We start from the raw sequence: 20,608 nt of genomic DNA, 5'->3' as shown, positions 1-20,608 counted from the left end.
GTGGTAAACTCAAACTCAGGATAAACATTACTGGTGTCAGAAATAAAAGCTGGACCTCTGCCTCTTCTTGGTCTTTTCCTTTATTTATTCCTTCACTCAGCACCCTGCAAACACAGGCATTCTGCCTTTATCATCACCTGCTCTGTGTTTGTGATAGACTGGAATGCACCAAACGGCCTCAGAAACTCAGCCCTCTTTCCCCACTCCACTGTGCGGCCACACGCCCATCCTGCAGGAGCCTGGAAATCAAGATGCATGTTTTGGCCCAGAGTAGCTGAAAAGGGAGAGGGGAGCAGATTGGTGATGGGGGTGGTGGAGAAAACAACTTGCCAAAGTTGACGCCTATCATGGTGTGACCTCAGGCTCCTACAGTTGGTAAAGCAGCCAATTACTAGCCACAGCTACAGCCTACAGGTGAAAAGCTTACAGATCTTGAATGATACCAGTCTTAAAAGGATCGGATGTGCTATATTGTGCTATTGTGCCCTTTGTGGTTCTTTGTCCCCTAAGCAGCAGATGACCCTGAGGTTCTTTCCATGGAAAATTCCAGTGGGAACGCTGTGCAGGAACTTGCCTCTGTGTCAGTGTTGACCCAGGAAGTAAAGTCATAAAGTCAGCACTTCATGAGTGCTGAGTTTTGGTTTTCCAAACTTTAGTAATTTGAATTTGTCCCATCACTATGAAGTTGCCATTATCTTCTTACATTAGTATTTATATTATTTTCTTAAAATTGGCTTCTTTTTAATTTAACCGAAATAAACATTATCCTTAGAAGTGGTATTTGTGAACTCAGAGATTAGAGATACTAAATATATTTTTGTCCAAGACCAGTTTAAATAAACCTGCCAGTCTTTGAAAATCCTTTTGTTCACCTGGTATTTTGTGGCATTATCTTCCTGAAAAGTTAATTCAAGACCCTTCTTATTCACATATATTCTCTACTTCCAAGTGCAGGCATACCACCCAAGATCAGATGGTATGTAGGGCACACCTAGAGTTTGGGAACTATGGAGTTTGAGTTGTCAGACCTACTGATTCAACAGCATAGGCCAGGATATTCCTGATGAATGTCACTCAACAGATTTTTGATAATGTGAAATGGGTGTTTGTTTAGCAGAAACAGGAAATGACCTTTTCTCTGAGCTAACTTCCTTCAGTCTTACCAGTTTGTTGTGTGTGTGTATGTGTGTATATATATATCTATATATCTCTCTGCACATATAGATATATAGATATTTAAAGCAGCCTTGCATTTAATTCATAAATCACTCATAAATAACTGTTATGAGTTTGTAGCTACTTTTGGTTAAGTTGCTCAGTAACCACCCCTTTCCCTGTTTCTCCTTCTCCTGCTTGCTCTTCAACCCACAGTGAGTAGAGAGGAGGTTCCATGAGTGCTTCTTTAAGTGCAATCACTTTTAGGATAGATACAGAGAGGGAAGGAACTCTCCAGATGGTAGTGCTCAAGTTGTGGGCCATCACCCCACACTGTCAGCATCACCCAGGAGTGTGTGGGATTTGCACAGTTTGGGGCCCCACCCCAGAACTACTGAATCAGAATCTGCATGGTAAAAAGATCTCCAGGTGATTTGTATCCATGAGAAAATTTGAGAAGCAATGCTCTCAGAATAGCAGTGGGAAAAGGAAGGAGGTGTGTCCTTGTCCTTAGACACGATTTTGAACCTTAGGCCCAGTCAGCATTTTTTGAGTCATTCTCCTGCCATGTTTAGTTTTTGCCATATCTGCATGTGCATATTACTACTTTTCATTTAATATTTTTTTCTGAGAATTGACTAACTTCAATAGGTTTCAGAAAAGATTACCACTGAGAAATCACAATTCTGATGATGTAGTTGAATTTTTTCTCAGTAAACAGGAGCATGAATCTGATACCACAAAAGTGAGGATATTTATATAGCACTCAAATTCACCCAACACAGCACTTTAATGGGCCGAGCCCTGAGGACATTGCAGAAAGATGACCCTTTATTTCTCTCAGGTTAACTTGTAATTTGAGGGTGGGGGGAGGGAAGACCCTGAACATAGATGGGTTAATAGCTTTTATTTCATATGTAAAGTTAGTTAAGGTAGCCCTCACATCTCAAGGCACAATTTTGAGAGCAGATAATATAAGAATAATTTCTATCATTGTTTAAAAGCACAAATCTCACACTTAATAGACTAATTCATAGTGACTCCAATCATAAGTTTTACTCATGAATATATCATATCACAAGGGAGTGTGAAATCCTTTAATTAAACATGATTTCAAAAGTAGCAGAAAAATGAGAAGATGAGTGTTCTGGGGAAGGAGAGTCAAGGACTCACTGCGTGAGAGTGAAAGCTAGAGAAGCGTGTGGACGTGTTCTGCTGCGGCAGGGGCGGGGGGACCCTCAATCTCAGTCGCTCGGCGCCAGGCCCTTTAATGGGCTTGGATAAAACACCCCTCTCCTTGTGTTAAGATTATAAGACCACTTGCCAACTTACTCCAGGGAAACTGATAAATAAACACATAGGCTAGCATATTTCTGTAATGGGTGAAAAGTAAAACCTAAGACAGTATGTGAGAAATGAGCTACCTGAGTCGTCTTCTGACTCTTCAGTGCGAAATAAGAAGCCATGTGCTTCTCCAAGTGTTTTCAGGGAAAGTCCAAGGAGAAAGGTCACGTTTACAAAGCCACCAGGTATACCGTGCAGTGCTTTATCACCATTTGCTGTCCCCACATCTCACTTGTGCTTTGGAAGGCAGGCACGAGAGTACCCTGTGCCCCTGGAGCTACAGCACAACACACGAAGACACTCGAGCTACTTTAGTTTTCTGCAAGACACTGGAATTTGACTTGCAGCTGATCTGGAGGAGATAGGCAATCGTGTGAAAGGGAGCATAAGAGTGAACTCTAGAGGGGAAAATCATGCTAGGTATTTAAGTGATCACTCTTGCTGTTGTGAACCTACCTTGATCTTTATGGGGGCAACTGATAGCCAGATCCAAAGCCAACTCTCCTGGTTTGGCTTCATTTAGGTTGACCTATTGTTATCAGTTAGTTCTTGAAAATTTAGTATAAAAAATCTGAAGTAGGATTATTTTTTCAGATATCACTTCATCATGAGAAATCAAATTCATACTGTCATGTACAAACCTAAGAAATCCCTGGTAAGATACTTAAAATGTAATTGAAAGTAGGATATGATAGCAAGGCAGAAGGCAGGGAAATGTGGTAAGTAAAAAGCGAAGAGAGAAAGTGGGACTGTTTCAGTGTAAGTTGTTAAAGAATTTAGCAAATAAAAGGAAAAGTTTTAAAATAGCAGTGTTTTTCATTGACACTATGATGATCACATTTTTATTACTAGACAGTCCTGACACTGTGTACCAAGAGAAACCTGGAAACCTGAGGTATCTGGACAACTTTCATGTTTGGTTGGGAAGACTCTTGCCAAGTGGCCTAAGTCCTAGGCCGTGGTGGGTCTGAGAGAGGAAGATCTGTGGCTGACCGTGTCGTGGGATGGGCATAAGGAAGCACGTGCTCATGGATATGAGACAGGAAAGTTGGAAAGCACAGAGAGGCACAGAGGTAGAATGTTGGTGAAATGGTCTTCATCATTAATACCCGGGCAGCCTGTCTCAGGGTCACCATTCATTCCACTTTTGTTGTCTGGCTAGAGGAAAGGCCAAACAGTGGGTGAGAGAGGGAAGGAAGCACAACTGCCCCTGATTCAGAAGAGGTGACACTGGTTGCTGGATTCGTTGTGCTTTCTGGTGTGTATATTTGCAGAATATGAGGAATGGTTTAAAAGGAAGTAGCCTACTGCTCCACAGCAGTGAGTGATAAGGATCGTTACCCCTACTGGAAGATAGAGACCTCATTCATTCTTTTTAAACAGTATTCATTAAGCACCTCCTCCTTATTCCTGTTGTCAGTAACAGGAAATGTCACTTGCACCCCTTCCCTATCCATCTGCATATTCTTGGTAGAAGTTTTACCACTTGAAGGAGCATCTTGTGGGATTCCCTTCAGTTGTCAAATGTAGAAATGGAGGGCAGGGCAGTTAGATGACTTGAAAAATTTCTGGTTATTGGCACAGCTGTCAGTGAGATGTGAGGTCTTCATGCACTGAACTCCCTTACAGAAACAGTGCTGGTGTTCAGTGAAAGGCTGAGCCACACCCCTGTATGTGCAAAGTTCAGAGATCCGCAAAGCGCAGTTACGGAAGATGCGTCAGCACATCAGGACTCGGCAGGATCTGGAAACAGGGCCCCAGGCACTCCTCCTTCAAAAAGTTTAGTTGCTGAGGTTTTATTTTTATTAAATATATATATCTGTTCCCCCCAAACTTTGAAAGTTATTTTATAATTTGATGTAACTTCAGAAGTTATAATGTAAGTATAAGTTCTTGTGAGAACATCAGCAGTATATTAGGGAAAATAAGTCTAGCAAAAGTGAAATACAAAAATACTACAAACCTTACATTTATGTTTAGTTGGTTTTTTACAAAGGTGGCAAGATGATTTATTTGGAATAGAATTATACTTTTATTAAACAGCTCTGGCCCTGGCTGGTGTAGCTCAGTGGATTGAGCATGGGCCTGCGAACCACACGATCGCGGTTCGATTCCCAGTCAGGGCACATGCCTGGGTTGCAGGCCAGTTCCCAGCAGGGGACACACCAGAGGCAACCATACATTGATATTTCTCTCCCTCTCTCCTTCCCTTCCCCTCTAAAGATAAATAAATAAAATCTTAAAAATAGGCCCATAAACCTAAATGTGAGCTAGAGCTGTTAGAAGAAAACATAGGATTAAATCTTTATTACTTTGGATTAGTCAGTGGTTTCTTAGATGTGACATCAAAAAAGCATAAGGAACGATAGGAAAAAAATTAATAAATTGAACCTCATCAAAATTTAAAACTTTTGTGCTTCGAAACACACCATCAAGGAATGGAAAAGACAGTCCACAAAATGGAAGTAAATATTTGCAACTAATGTATCTGATAAGGGACTTGCATGCAGAATATGGTTTTTATTATTTTTTAATTAATATTAGATAGTAACATAAATATTTGCTGTTCCACCTATTTATGCATTCATTGGTTGACTCTCATCTGTGTCCTGACCACAGATTAAACCTGCAACTTCGCTGTACTGAAACAATGCTCTAACCAACTGAGCAAACCAGCCAGGGCATCTTTTTAAATCTATTGCTTTAAAAAAAGAAAAGAAAAAGAAAACTTTTGCAGCTCAACAACAAAAAGACAAATTACCCAATATTTAAAATGCGCAAAGGACTGAATAAACATTTCTCTAGAGAAGATAGACAGATGGTCAAGAAGTCTGCAAAAAGGTGTTTACATCATTAATCACTAAAGAAATACAAATTAAAAGTACAAAAAAAGTGCCCCTTTATATCCACTGGGATGACTATAATAGCAATGCAACAGCAAGTGTTGGCAAAGATGTAGAAAAATTGGACCCTTGGCTAATGCTGATAAGAATGTAAGGTAGTATAGCTGTTTTGGAAAAGAGTCTGACAATTCCTTAAAATGATAACCGTTGCATTACCACATGACTCACAATTCTGCTCCTAGGTATATAGCTAGAAAATTTGAAAACAAACTCAGACAAGTACATTGATGTGCATTTTCATATTGGCACTAGTCACAATAGCCAAAATGTGAAAACAACCCAAATGTTCGTTAGCTGAGATGAATGGTTGAACAGAACATATTACTGCATATGGATACAGTGGAATAGTATACAGCCATAAAAAAGAAACGAAGTACAGACACTTGCTACACAGTGTCAATAAACCTGCATACTATTATGCTAAGAAAAAGAAGCCAGACACAAATGACCACATATTGTATGAATCAAGTTAAATGAAATGTCCAGAATCTTTAGAAACACAGAGTAGATCCGAGGTTGGTAGGGGTGGGGAAGAAATGAGAAATGACTGCTAGTGGGCACAGGATTTCTTTTTGGTTTGATAAGAATGTTCTAAAGTTAGACTGTGGTGATGGGTACACAACTCGGTGAATACAGTCCAAACTGCTGAATTATACACTCTAAATGAGTGAATCGTATTGTGCATGAATTATCTCAGTGAAACTTAAAAATGAAAAAGCCCACAATTTTTAGTAATTGGAGCATGACCAGCAGTCTTCTGTAACTTAATTTATCAAATAATATGCCAGTGAAATAAAATACCATTTATAATTTGGGTTATTTTTTTTCTTGGGGTTTTGTAGGAGGGAAGCTTTAAATCCTAATGGGAACAGATGTAGCCTTTTGTTATGGATGAATAAAAGTTAGAGAGGAAGATAAAAGAAAAAACAAATAATTAGAAGAGACTTAGAAGACAGACTCGGGCATAGGAGAAGCTGTGTGCCTTCAGGAGTGAGGGTAGTGGCATTTGAATTAGCAGGAAATATCTTGGGATATAGTGAGGTGTCTACTCTTTTTATCTCCTTCAAAGATTATTCTCTTGGTTGTCAGGACTAACAGTGTAAGGACCACTAAAGACTACAGACTGAATGTGAGAAGTTGTTCTTAGTTTTAGCAGGTGAATTAATGATTCAAGTTTCGAGTTTGGTTAATTTGTTAACTTTAGAAGGCAATAGTGAACAGACACCATTAAAGAATCATCATCATTATATAAAATCTTAAAGGCTAAAGTCAGCATTGAAGTTAAGTCTCTGTCTGATATACTTTGATATACATAGAAAAATTTCTTAAATAAATGTCATTGAAAATGACATTGCACCATACTGAATATATACTGTACTTAATATTATGTAATGTTAGGAATTGTTATTACATTTTTATGTATAATTTTATTTTTCATGGTACATTGGTTCCTTCTGAAATGTCATCACTATTTTGTAAAAAATATATTTAACATATCAAGGAGTTTTTGAGATATAAATCAGCTAGTTTTTCTTGATTGCATACTATTTGTATTTTGTATATTCAGAATAAAATTGATAGCAAGTTTCAGAATGCTGTTTTTTCAGATGTGTTGGCATCATTCTGGTCATCACCTACAGAACAATAACAACAATAAAGGTGTCTATCTTCAAAAATTAAAAAAACATTGGATATATAATTCAGAGTATAGAAATTAGGTAGAATAATGTAATTATTGTTGTCTGTTCATTCATGAATCCATCTAACATTTACGGATCCTGTGTTTTGTGGGAGAAGCTGAGTATGTAGAGATGAATTACACACGATCCCTGCCCCTAGGAATTTTCAACCTGGCAGTTTATAGTAAGAAACACTTTAGTAAACAATTGACTCTAAATTTTTAAAAGTTTAATTTTGGGGCAAATATGTTTCAATACCTTCAAAACCAACTGTTGGGTTGGCCAGAAAGTTTATTATGGTTTTTTTCTGTGCGATGCCTCCAGTAGTGCTTAGTTGTCTCCAAGTTCATTCAGAACAATTTTGTTAGAATGTATCATGACAACTGTCATATCAGCGGGCATTGAAGAAAAAGTTAACAAAATCGGTGAATTTTTGTACAGCCATTTTAATATTGAAGATGAAAGAAAATACACAACATAGTTGGCTCATTATGCTTTTTTTTTTCAAGAAAGGTAAAAACAAATGAAATGCATACACACACACACAAAAGATTTGTGCAGTGTATAGAGAAGGTACTGTGACTGATTGAACGTGTCAAAAGTGGTTTGCTAAGTTTATTGCTACTATTGACACTTTGGCCAAATAATTCTTTGCTGTGGGGCTCTCCTCTGCACTGGAGGATGTATAGCAGCACCTCGGCCTCTACCCACTAAAAACCAGTAGCAGGAGACAGCAGACATACTCAGAATATTCAAATCAAAAAAGCTGGTGAAAATAAAAAACGTGTCTTTTATTTTATATAAAAAAGTAAAGAACTTTTTGGCAAACCCGATACATCTCTATTTGTCACTGACCTGGGCAGCATACTTCCTCACATTGAAGAGATATCCTTGAACAATTTGTTTAGGTGATTAGACTCACAGACTTTATTTGACCATCGCATGCTTATATTATCATTTTCCCACCATGTTTCATTCTATAAATATAGTCCTGGTTAATTCCAGGGAAAGCCATTCTTTCCCTTGTTTTTAAATTTCCCTCTTTGTCCCTTTGGGGAAGTCCCCAAAGGTAGTCTGAATATCAATGTTAGTCCTACTCTTTTGATGACACCAAAAAGCTGCCATTCAGAGGTCCAGCTGGTGGGGTGTGACATTGCTTCATATAGAATGACAACAAGGATGCCAGAGGTGACCCTAGCCACACATGCAGTCACAGCAAGCTGCTGTCAGCAAACAGCACTCTGAAAACCGACACCCGCAGAGCACTTGACTTTTCTTGAGTGTGCATATATATGTGGGTGTTTGTATTTATGAAAAGTTACAATTGTACAGCAAAGAAAGTCCTACAAGTTGCAAAATACAAACCTCAAAAGAAACAAAAAGTGATAGGGTGAAAATTCAGTTTTCCCACCACCCCTACTTCAACTTCCAGTATCATCCCCAGAAGCAACAATTATTTCAGTGTTTTACATGCATTTTCAGAACTGTGTAAAAACACCATTGGCAGTGTATTCCTTTTGTTTCCAAAGCCAAACACTTTATTTCAGACAATTGTATATTTAAAAGTATCCAGTTATATATTAAAAGTGAAAAGTGTGAGTATATGTTTCCATTTTTGTAAACTTGTAATGCATTAGAAGAAAATTCAGGGCAATAATGTAACGAAATGTTAGCAGTGCTATCTTGGCTGGGGTAACACTGCTGGACTTGGATCAGTAGCCTACTCCTATTATGTGAACGTAAAAAAATGACATAATCTGTTTATAATAAGTATGGTTTTAGTGTAGAAGCAGATTTCAAGAGGCCTTCTGTGTGACTGTGTGAGGAGTTGACTTTCTCTACACCTAAGGTGTCACGGGTTGTCCACAGTCAGTTGTCATCCGTCCTTACTTACCAAGTTGAACTTGAAATAAATTCTTAGAGTAGATTTTATTCAGGTCATGGAGCCTTCACAAATATGTTAACCAAAAAATAAGGGGGCAAGTGGAGAGTGGCAAAAATAACATTAAGCCATGCACATTTTTTGTAGTCATAAATTTCTGTAGTGAATGCATATTATTTCCTTTAGTTCTATTATTTTCAGAAAACTCTTGGCTTAACCCAGAAAGCACAGTAGAATAACCATCACATGTTTTAACTGCAGGCATGCCTCATTTTACTGTGCCTCATAGATACTGTTTTTTTGTTTGGTTTTTATTTATTTATTTATTTATTTTTAGGCAGAGGGGAAGGGAGAGAGTAGAGAGAGAGAAACATCAATGTGTGGTTGCCTCTTGCACTCCCCACACTGGGGAACCTGGCCTGCAACCCAGGCATGTGCCCTGACTGGGAATCAAACTAGCGACCCTCTGCTTTGCAGTCCGGTGCTCAATCCACTGAGCCACCCCAGCCAGGGCTGTGTTGTTTTTTTTTTAATGATGGTTTGTGGCAACTCCGCCACAATAGATTATGAACCCTTAAAGTATCAGATAATGGTTAGCATGTTTTATCGTGAAAGTATTTTTAATTAAGATACATTCTTTTTTAGACATAATGCTATTGTCTACTTAATAGACTACAGAATAGAATAGTGTAAACATAACTTTTTTATGCACTGGGAAACCAAAATAATTTTGTGACTCACTTTATTGCAATATTTGTTTTATTGTGGTCAACTGAAACTAAATCCATAGTGTTTTTGAGAAACAATAATTTTATATTGTTACTAATTAAGGTTTCAAGTTCCCAATATTTTAATTTTTAATTTTTTAAATCTATTTTATTATGTTATTACAGTTGTCCAAATTTTTCCAAAGCCAAGATCTTTGGCTTTTCCATTTCCTATGCTTTTCTTAACATCCCCCCTGTCTATTTTGTACCTACCAATTATGCTTCTTAATCCCTGCACCTTTTCCCCCCATTATTCCCCTTCTCCCTCCCTGCTGATAACCCTCCGTATGATGTCCATTTCTGTGATTCTGTTCCTATTCTAGCTGTTTGCTTAGTTCGTGTTTGGTTTTGTTTTTCTTTTTTGATTCAGTTGTTGATAGTTGTGAGTATATTGTCATTTTACTATTCATAATTTAGATCTTTGTCTTACATAAGTCCCTTTAACATTTCATATAATAAGGGCTTGGAGATGATGAGCTCCTCTAGCTTTACCTTGTCTGGGAAGCACTTTATCTGCCCTTCCATTCTAAATGAGAGCTTTGCTGGATAGAGTAATCTTGGATGTAAGTCCTTGCCTCTCATGACTTGGAATACTTCTTGCCAGCCCCTCCTTGCCTGCAAAGTATTTTTTGAGAAATCAGCTGATTGTATTATGGGAACTCTTTGTAGGTAATGTTCTGCTTTTCTTGCTGCTTTTAAGATTGTCTCTTTATCTTTAATCTTTGCCATTTTAATTATGATGTGTCTTGATGTGGTCCTCTTTGGGTCCAACTTATTTGAGACTCTGTGCTTCCTGGAATTGTAGGCCTGTTTCCTTCACTAAATTAGGGAAGTTTACTTTCATTATTTTTTCAAATAAGTTTTCAATTTCTTGCTCTTCCTCTTCTCCTTCTGGCAGCCCTATGATTCAGAGCTTGGCACTTTTGCAGCTGTCCCAGAGTGTTCTTACTCTCTCCTCACTTTTTTAAAAAATTGTTTCTTCATTCTCTCCTAGCTGACTATTTATTTCTTCCTCGTTTCAAATCGTTGACTTGAACCCCAGATTCCTTCCCTTCACTGTTGGTTCCCTATGTTTTTTTTTTATTTCACTTAGCATAGCCTTCATTTCTTCTCTTCTGCTTTTGTCGTACTCAGTGAGTTCTCTGAGCATCCTTATCACCAGTGCTTTGAACTCTGCATCTGATAGGTTGGCTATCTCTGTTTTATTGAGTTCTTTTTCTGCAGTTTTGTTCTGTACTTTCATTTGAGCCATATTTCTTTGTGTCCTAAAGCTGGTAGACTCCCTGTGTTTGTTTCTGTGTATTATTAGGTAGAGCCACTTTGACTCTCTGTCTTGGTGCACGTGTTATATTGAATGGGGCGGAGCCATGGTAAATCACCAGGTAAGGGCAACCCACTCCACTGCTTTGGAGCTCTTTGTGTGAGGGAGGGGTCAGAGAGGGGACAGTGCCGCTGCCTGGCTAATGAAGGCTTGTTCAGCCCTTGCCCCATTTCCAGTCACTTCACCCACTTCCCATGTGTGACTGGTGCCCCTCTAGCTGTTGCCCTGGTGGTAGTTCCCAGAGTGGGTGGTTTTGTGTATTTTCTAGGACTACAGGCCCTTTAAATGGATTCTCCTGAGATACTGGCAGTTTCTTCTGCTGGCCCAACCCCCTCTGGTTTTTGCAGCCAGAAATTGAGGCTTTGTTTTCTCAGTACTAGAACCCTGGGCTGCAGGTCTGACCTGGGGCTGGGATGGCTCACTCCCCCAGTATCCCTCCTGATTTTTATCCACCACATGTGAATATGGGGGTGCCCATTCTGCCAGCTGCCGCCACCTCACTGCCCTCACACTGTGTGTCCTCTCTGCTGTGGCCCCCTGTTTCTGCCCCTCCTACTCATCTGCATGAATATGGCTTCTTTAATCCCATGGTTGTCAGACTTCCATACAGTTCGATTTTTCAGCAGTTCTGGGTGTTTCTCGTTTGGAGGTTAGTTGTGACCCTCCCTACGGTTGTGCAAGGAGGAGAAGCATGTCTACCTATACCTCCATCGTGACCAGAAATCAGGTTTCCAGCCTGAAGAACCACGTAAAAAGAAGTATAATGACTAAAAATGTACTTGGCATGTCGCATTTCTTAAAAGCAGCTTGATAAAATAGTCGTAGTAAATTTCAAAACTTAGTGCTCATTAACTGGGCAATCACATTTGTCTGAATGTGAGGTATTTTGCCGGGTAAATTTTATTTCTAACATTATTCATAAATTTAAAAAACATGAAAGGAATCTCAATGTCCAAAGTAGAGGAATGGTTAGATAAATTTTGATATGTAACTAGATTTAATGTGGTGCGTGATAAGGTATCACAGGTCAATAAATAAGACCCTTGAATATTGGTTGATAACATGAGATATTATTTACACAATTATGTGGACTATAAAAGAATGTTATAAATCTTCATGCTTTAATCTGTTAATAATGTATATGTTTGTGTTTGAGTGCAGTTTTTTAAATTTTCAACATTTCTAAGTTTTCTACAGTAAACAAACATTAACTATTAACATTATGAAAATACTTTATATTCTTAATAAAGTTGATAAAGAAAATAGTTATTTTGCTTAGATTTTTCTTTCTTTTGTGAGCTGTTGGTAATAGCATTATTTTTTAATGGTTTCCTCTGTCAGAATAAGTGAGATTTCTAGTATTTAAAGAATTCTTTAATTTTAGGTATTCTCAGTAATTTTGTAAAATTTAGTTTTGTTGAAATATAGCATTGTAAGTTGGGCAGTACAATAATTTACTTACATTCATCATAAAATTATGACCATAATGTTTAATTAATATCCATCATCTTATATGGTCATATCTGTTTTACTCATTAAAAAATACGAAGATGAACATGGATAGTGGTAATTCTTTCTTTCATTATGATCGAATTTCACCCTTTTAACTACTTAGAAAATCCTTTAATCATTGAGCTTTATAAAGCTCACTATATCTATCTTAGTTTACTTGTGTTATTCTTTCCTCTCATGAGGGGCATCCTTTAGTATTTTTTTTTTAGATTTTATTTATTTATCTTTAGAGGGGAAGGGAAGGAGACAGGGAGAGAAATATTAATGTATGGTTGCCTCTCGTGAGTCCCCTGCCGGGAACTGGCCTGCAACCCAGGCATGTGCCCTGACTGGGAACTGAACCGCGATCATGTGGTTCGCAGGCCTGTGCTCAATCCACTGAGCTACACCAGCCAGGGCGGAAGTACTTTTGTAAGTTAGTTTTAGATAGGTTTTTTTGTTGTTGTTCCCAGATTTATTTTATATTTTAAGGCAAAATAGCATGTCATTATACTCAGACTATATTAGATTTCCAGTAAAGTCATTTAAAAGCTATAGGGAGACCTATTCATCTTTGATAAGGTGACATTTTTGTATGTGTGTGTTTACTCCTAATGCTCACTGTGGATTAATTATAAGTTTGGGACAGGTGGCATCTGTGTATATCTGCTTTTTGAATGTGAATCAATAAAATATGTGAATACACATCCTAGTGGTAATATAAAATGCGAGACTCATGTGTGCACACATGATTGTGTGTGAAAGTGTGTGGTCATAATTCACTATGCTTGGAGTTCAAAGTCAGGGAGAGATCATTGCAAAATAGCCCATTCCCTGAAGAGAATGTACTTGTGTACTAAACAGAACTTTCAGGGTTAGTTTTATATTTTTATTTGATAGAATCTAAGGTTATGGAAACAACTGTAAAAATAATTTATCTGAAAGAAGTCTGAATACAGTAGTAACCTAATGGAGAAAATACTTGAGAATATGATTCATAGGCGAGTGGGCAGATACACTTCCCCGAGTACCACATGGTGGAAAGGAAGAGAAAAACGTATAATATTCTGGGTGGGAAACAGTAAGAGAATCTCAAAAACAAGTACAGATTTTATCATTGCATTATTTACATTAAAAGATAAGTTCTGTCTTCTTGAATCCTTAGCAGTCCAAGGTGAGAGCTTTTCACGTAACAAAAAGCCTCTCAAACGCTTTTAATACATGGTGGTACATTTCTAACATTGGACTGTTCACATTTGGGGATTTAACTCTTGCTTTTAAATAACAATGCAGAACTAATTGGTGAGATCCATGGGAAAGGGAAACCCAGATTCGTTCCTGTTCACTTTTGGCCATTGTGGATTCCTCTGCGTTTTGTGTGTGGTGGGATGGTCCTTGGCAGCAAACTCTTTCTCTTATCCTGTGTGTGTTTTCTTTCAGTTTGTCCCATGAGGAGCACCCCCATAGCCACCCTCTCTATGGACATGGTGTATGCAAGTGGCCAGGCTGTGAAGCAGTGTGCGAAGATTTCCAATCATTTCTAAAGTAAGAATCATTTTGTGTTGCTTTCTTCTTTTTACATAGCCAGCACTTCCCAATGTTCATGCTTTTTCTCGTAAGATGCCTTTTTGCTGGAGGGTTCCACCCCACTGCTTTGAGGGTGACTCTGTATCAGGAGGTCTGGCACTGCTGTCTTGAGAATTGTTACAACTTCCAGGGAGGGCTGCACTTTCAAGAGCAAAAGGGCTACTCTTCAGGGCAGTTTGATACATTTAGTAAGAGCCTATGTTTACCCCTTCCCCCGCCCCCCCCCCCCCAGAATGACAGCGATTAAAGAAAAAGTCTCCCAATATTAAAATTGTAGTAAATTAGTTTTCACTTTTATTCATGTCCCTATAAAACAAACCATCCTAACTCTATTTTTATAAAATGGATGTCAGTTACTGGCCTCTTCTTTGTTTTCATACAAATAATTGTAAATATAAGAAATGGATGCTAAGGAAATGCTGACAGCTTGATTCTTATCTTTCTAATATAGCTGTTGACTTTTATTCAGATTCTTGTCCTTATGGGGAGAATGGAGTAACTTTAATTTCTGCAATTAAAGTATGACTAAAACTTGGGGTATCTCATTCAAGTCTGAAACACTTGCAGAGGTATATCTAGTCTAGCTGAAGTGAAGTACTTCTGTGCTGCATCCTAATATTTCCCTTACCTGCCCTGCATTCTTGGCATCTCATAAATATATTGATAATATCATTGTCATTGACATGTAGACTGAATATACTGATACATCATGCAACAACCAAATATATGCACAAATGTAAGCCTGTGTACATTGGTGCATAACAGTTTACAAATGGAATGCTGGAGGTTCTTTTCCCCTAGCTTTTCTGTCTCATTCAAGCTGCAGGAAACAGAAACAGGCTAATTTCTGTTCAGGTGTCTGGCTTTGTGTGGTCTTGATGTTCTTAGAACAATCCCTACATCTATCTTGATGGCTGCAGATACAAATATTATAATAAAGCCACTCTTAGAGATACAGCTAGTGTTACCTACAAGGCATTTTTTGGTGAATATCATTTTTTGATTGATGAATGAAAATCTGTAAATCTATGTCATAGCTTCACAGCTTTAATATTTTACTTTAAGAGCATTAAAAATGTAAGTACTTACAATTTTTTAAAAAGACATGCCTCAAGTTGTTTTCTAAATATCAACAATCGAGGTCAGTGATGTTTTATTTTAAATTAAGCAATAGCCCTTTACCACTATTTTGATTCAGGTTAGTGCTTTGATCTGTTATAAGTCACTCATTATAGAATCTCTGTGTTGTTATTTCCTTATCATTGGCCAATTCCTATTTAGGTATTAAGAGAAAAAGATCTCTGCAGAAACCACTTTTAAATTCTCTCTTGGTGCAATTTTTACTCATCTATAGAATGGCTGGTAAACATCTGTGAATATGATCTATTTTTATAAAGTCTTTAGAATTATAAAATTGGTGTCAATATTTTTAGTGACATGTATCCATTTCAGAGTCACAGGAAAAAGGGTAGTTTTACAAGTTGACTCATTTACAAAATTTTGTTAACAGCCAAGAGTGTTTCCACCCCAATCCACAAATCATAGGTCATTTATAATGTGAGTTGACAATTAGGTGATACACACAGACACATATGTGTGTATATATGTATATATACGTGAAGGGACACCACCACAAGGAGACAGTACAATTTCAAACCACATCTAGCACAGAAGAAAAGAATCTAAATGTCACTAGAAATGAGACCTAGACTTGGTTCCTATTTTTAAAAAGGCCATTTTCTAAGGATACTAGGAGTCTGGCTTTTGTACAGGAAACCACTTATCAAATATTATGGTTTCACACATTACATGGCATGTTTTCAGTTCATGTTTGCTCAGTGGAGTTAGAATGTTCACTGTCAACCTGCAACTTTAGCTTACTCCCTAGTATACTTATTATTAACGTATATTTGTCAGAAGACTTTTGTTTTGTTTACAAGCTATAGAGCTGCAACTTAAATTAGCTTAAGCCAGAAAAGAAGTGTGTACGTGGGCGGGGGGGGGGTGGATTCTGAATGATAGTTGGCTTTTGTAACTAGGAAGTCCAGTGGTATGTAGCATTCAAGCATGGCTACATCCAGGTCCATACACAGGGTCTTTTGAGTTTTGGTCCTCTGTCTGTTTTCTCTGGTATCTGTTGTGTTGCCTTCAGCTCATTCCAAGTTGAACTGACTGAAGAAAACATTTATAGATCACTATTTCATCAATCCCAGAGTGCATCTCTTTTCCAGAAAAATTTCTGGGCAGACTGTCATTGCTCAGCCTGAGTCATGTGTTCTTCTCTGAGCCAGTCACACGGTGGTGAAGCCAGAATTGCCTCACATGCCCACATGCAGGGCAGATGGAGATATTCACTCATGTGGACTATGTGGGGGTGGGGACCAGAGATTTGGTTCCCGAAACTGAAATATGAGTATTGTAAACCAGCGCAAGGAGAGTAAATGCTAGATAAGAAAAAAACCCTCTAGAACTCAGAGTTAGTTCTGTTTTCGTGAGTTACATGTTGATTGGCCATATGTGGCAAATTTAGGATTTTGAGTTTCTTCTACAGCATGAGTTTTGCTCTTGGAAATTCAGAGTTGTCTTCAGGTTTTTGATATCTTGCCCAATGTAGTGAAAAATTAGTCTTCTGACAAATTCATATCCCCTGTGTCTCTATGTAGTCCAAAGGTGAAGCACAATGGTTTTAGTGAAGCCAACTTTTCCTTTCAGTGAAATGGACTGAAAAAGGCACCCAGCTTTTGCCCTGGTCTGTGTGGTTCAGTTGGTTGCTGCATCATCCTGCATCCTAAAGGTTGTGGGTTTGATTCCCAGTCAGGGCACATACTTAGGTCGAAGATTTGATCTGGTCTGGGCCCATGTGGGAGGCAACCAGGTGATGTTTCTCTGTCTTCAAAAGCAATTTAAAAATGTCCTCAAGTAGAGATAAAAAAGAAAAAGCTACCCAAATTCTTATGGATCTGACAAAAGCATGTGGCTTCTCTGAATGATGTCATCATGGAGTCATCGTTACTAGGAAGAAATGGTTTAAGCATTTATTCTCAAATTGTCAGATTCATAGACTGTGAAAGCACCTCGTTTCTGGGCACACACACTCTTCTTTGCTTCTATAATCCATCTCTCTGGAGGCGTTTTCTTATGGTTTAAGCAGATTGATAGCAGTGCTGCTGGTACTCTCCAAGACACTCCCACAACAAGTGGCCTTGCTCTGTCCTGGATTTAGGTGTCGTTCCATGCATTTTCTTCACCTATATTCTAATCCCCTAATTTTAAACTTCCCTAGTCAGAGTTCCTAATTAAATAACCCTGAAGTGTAGAACAGGCACAATTCCAAGTGCTTTTACATATGTAAGTTATTTAATCCTCACAGACGCTTTGTAGTGATACTATAAAAGAACTACTCTCAGCCCACAGGTGAGGAGACTGTCACAGAGGCAGTAAGTCAGACAGCTTGTAAGGGGTGGGGTCATGGTCCAGACTCAGGCATTCTGGCTTTATAGCCCTTGTTCTTAACGACTGCACAATACCATCTGCTTAGAAGCAGTACATTTTATTAACTCTATACTTTCTATTTAAGATGCTCAGTCTAAAAAAAAAACTTTAAAAAAGGTCAGTTTGGGTAGTGAAGCCACTTACTGTTAGTGTGAGTGTGTTTTCTGTGCTGGTTACATAGCATCTCCGAGCTTCAGTAGCAGCTCCTGTAGTTTGGGATAATAATAGTAACCGACCTCTTAGGGCTGTTAAAATTTAAAGGTACATCACGTAAAGTGCCTAGCCCATACGGGATACTCTTTAAAAATATTAATACTCTTCTTCTCATTTATCTAATTAAATATATTTTAAACAGAGGGATCATTTAAGCTATCGAAGCATTTCTGACCTTGTACGTAGGGACTATGCACAGCATTGATGTCTTAGAAAAGACTCTTTTAAATCATTTTTATACATAAATTTCTGGTAAAAATTCTCACAGTTGAATGTGGTTTTAAGGCAGAGGATGGAACACTTTTTTTGTAAAGGATCAGGCACTAAATACAGTAGTCTCTGCCACAACTGCTCATCCTTGCCCCATTGTAGCACACGCATCCGTAGGACCACATGTCAGAGGTAGCTGTGTCCCTTGGACCAGATTACTGACCTCTGACCTAGGGCAAAATTTTTGGTGTCATCACATGTTTACTTGAGAAGTCTTTTTGTAGTTCCTTGGTCATTGCTATGCAGTGTTATTTTTGTTCGAAATCACAGAGTTTATTCCTGTTTAGGAGACTATCCATGCATGACTTGCCCTTTGCTTCTTTTACCAGCCACAATTTTTACACTTCATGGACCAGGGTTCCTCCTGGTATTTAAAGTATAAAAGGGGAAAGTGGTAACTTTTTTTTTCTGATCTTCGGTTGTTCAGGCTACTACGATGTAACTTTTAGAGAAGCCAGGATCAGTTATTCAGGGTAAAAAACCCCATCTGACGATAAAATGTCACTGTTAACAGAGAGAGGAATTAACGAAAGGAGGGGGTGGGGGACTCACAGGCCTAAAGATGAGGCATATTTTTTGGCCCTCCTGAGAAAGAAATATCATTACTGTTGGTAAATCAAAACCAGAGATGTGACACTTTTCCGTGACCATTCTGCAGTATTATCCCAACGTGAGGTGTACCACGGGGCCTCGATTTCCAAGATAAACACCCTACAGATCAGCATGCTGTTGTCTGTTCCTGACAGCTCTATCAGAATCAGCACATACCCAGTCCATTGTGGGCATTTACTTCCCTGTTTCTTCTCAAAACAAGTTGCAGTTTTAGTGTTGATTTTTTTTAATCTATCAACCATGAGTTATCATGTGACTGCTGTATTTGTTAGAGCTAACTGATACCAGCAGGTGCTCCTGCTAACTTTAATGAAATCCTCCAGCCCCGCATTGCTTGGAATCCTTAGATCTAGCAGAACAACAAAAACAAGCCCAGTGCCATCCAGATGGGCAGATGGGTGAAGCTCCTGGTGTGCCCCATTCTCGCCCACTCAGATCCATTTTTATCTTTCAAACCAGGTTGAACACACAATCTGTACCAGTAAAAACACGGATTTATGATTCTTTTTCTTTTTAAAAAGGGACTCATATTTGGCAATGTAAAGAGTGAATTTGAAGGTTAAATCATGACCACATTTTCCTGTTTCCAACTTAGAATATAAAATCAGACACAGGCCCAGTAGTTTCACAGATACCAGGTACTGTTAATATGTTTGCAGAAAATACTCCCTTTCCCCCTAGATTTTCTTTTAGCTGGTCACATCTAATAAAAGTGTAATTTGTGTCCTCATTTAGTATCCATTTGAAAGAAATTTTGGGTGGTGCTTTGTTTTGTGTGTTGGTTTCTATTTGTTTCTATTTTTTGGTTATTTCTCCTGGGAAAAAGCACCATCCAAAACAAAATAAAAAATTATTTGCATATTAATCAGATGTATATTTATTGAAGCCAAAACAAATGCTATACGCACTCTAATAGATGACTTGGAGAGAAACATTGAAAAAAATGCCCAGAGATGGAACTTTGACCCTTTCAAAAAGGCTGAGGGCCATAGACAGTAGAGGACATTTCATTGGAAATGTGCTTTAAAAATTTTTTCCTAGGAATTTTACTCCTGAAAATTGTAAGGAGTTTTATGTGAAAGAAACTACTAAGTGCTTTCTGTAATGTTTTCACAAGTGTTTTTATCATGGTAACATCTTGTTTACTTTAGTTCCCTGCCTAAAACTACTTGGAACATGTTAAGAAAACATTGCAAGAAAGCCTTGACAAAGAGGCTTTTGTTTAACAGCCACCGTGAGGCTGCGAGGATCACAAAGGTGTTAACTTTCAGCCCCTTAAGCACTTCCACATGAAATTCCAGCAACTCTGTTTGTGGTTTTGGAAAAACAAAGTGAATGTTAAAGAAACCAGGTATATGCTAATACATGTCGAAAGAGGCCGGATATCATAAATTGTTTCAAAGCCATTTGCGGCTCTCAGTTTGCACGCCTGAATGTTCTGCATTGAAATTACCTCTGGTTAGTACAGCAGACTGGAGCACAGGCAGAGGGACTAGCCAGCTACAATGTGGGAGTATGCAAATTGCATTCCTGCCTCAATTTACATCTGAACACTGGAATGAAATTTGTCCGCATCCCAAGTGACAACTCTGAACATTATAAAATGAGTTTACTATTTTTATGATTTTGACTTTTCCCCATATTATGCATTTTTGAATTGTTTTAGAAAAATAAAAATAGGGTGTTACCAAAAACTTTTTTTTCCCCTTAAAAAGTCTGTCACCTTTCTGACATTATTCCCGAGTTCAAGACCTTTCCCAGTATTCACAAAGGTCAGAGTGGCTTAAATACCACAGTGCCCTCTAGTGATCTATAAAATATTACCAGTAGATAGAAAAGTTTAGACAAGTTTGCCAAAGATAACAGGCCCAATGCCACCAGTTTGCTTGAAA

The 20,608-nt window shown here is 38.2% G+C and overlaps 1 protein-coding gene across 20 annotated transcripts in view; it reads left to right on the top strand.

The window, feature by feature from the left end:
* Positions 1-20,608, top strand: part of FOXP1 (forkhead box P1) — a 623,669-nt gene that overhangs the window by 554,516 nt on the left and 48,545 nt on the right. For all 20 annotated transcript variants that reach the window (XM_037040949.1, XM_037040948.1, XM_037040945.1 and 17 more), the window contains one exon: positions 13,983-14,087. In XM_037040949.1, the coding sequence (XP_036896844.1) occupies positions 13,983-14,087 (105 nt within the window). The remainder of the gene's footprint in view (positions 1-13,982; positions 14,088-20,608) is intronic.

The sequence above is a fragment of the Sturnira hondurensis genome, unplaced genomic scaffold (genome assembly GCF_014824575.4).
Source record: "Sturnira hondurensis isolate 20B ecotype Veracruz unplaced genomic scaffold, ASM1482457v3 Scaffold0002840, whole genome shotgun sequence".
Taxonomy (NCBI): domain Eukaryota; kingdom Metazoa; phylum Chordata; class Mammalia; order Chiroptera; family Phyllostomidae; genus Sturnira; species Sturnira hondurensis.
The sequence above is the reverse complement of the archived record's forward strand: the minus strand, read 5'-3'. Positions and strand labels throughout refer to the sequence as shown.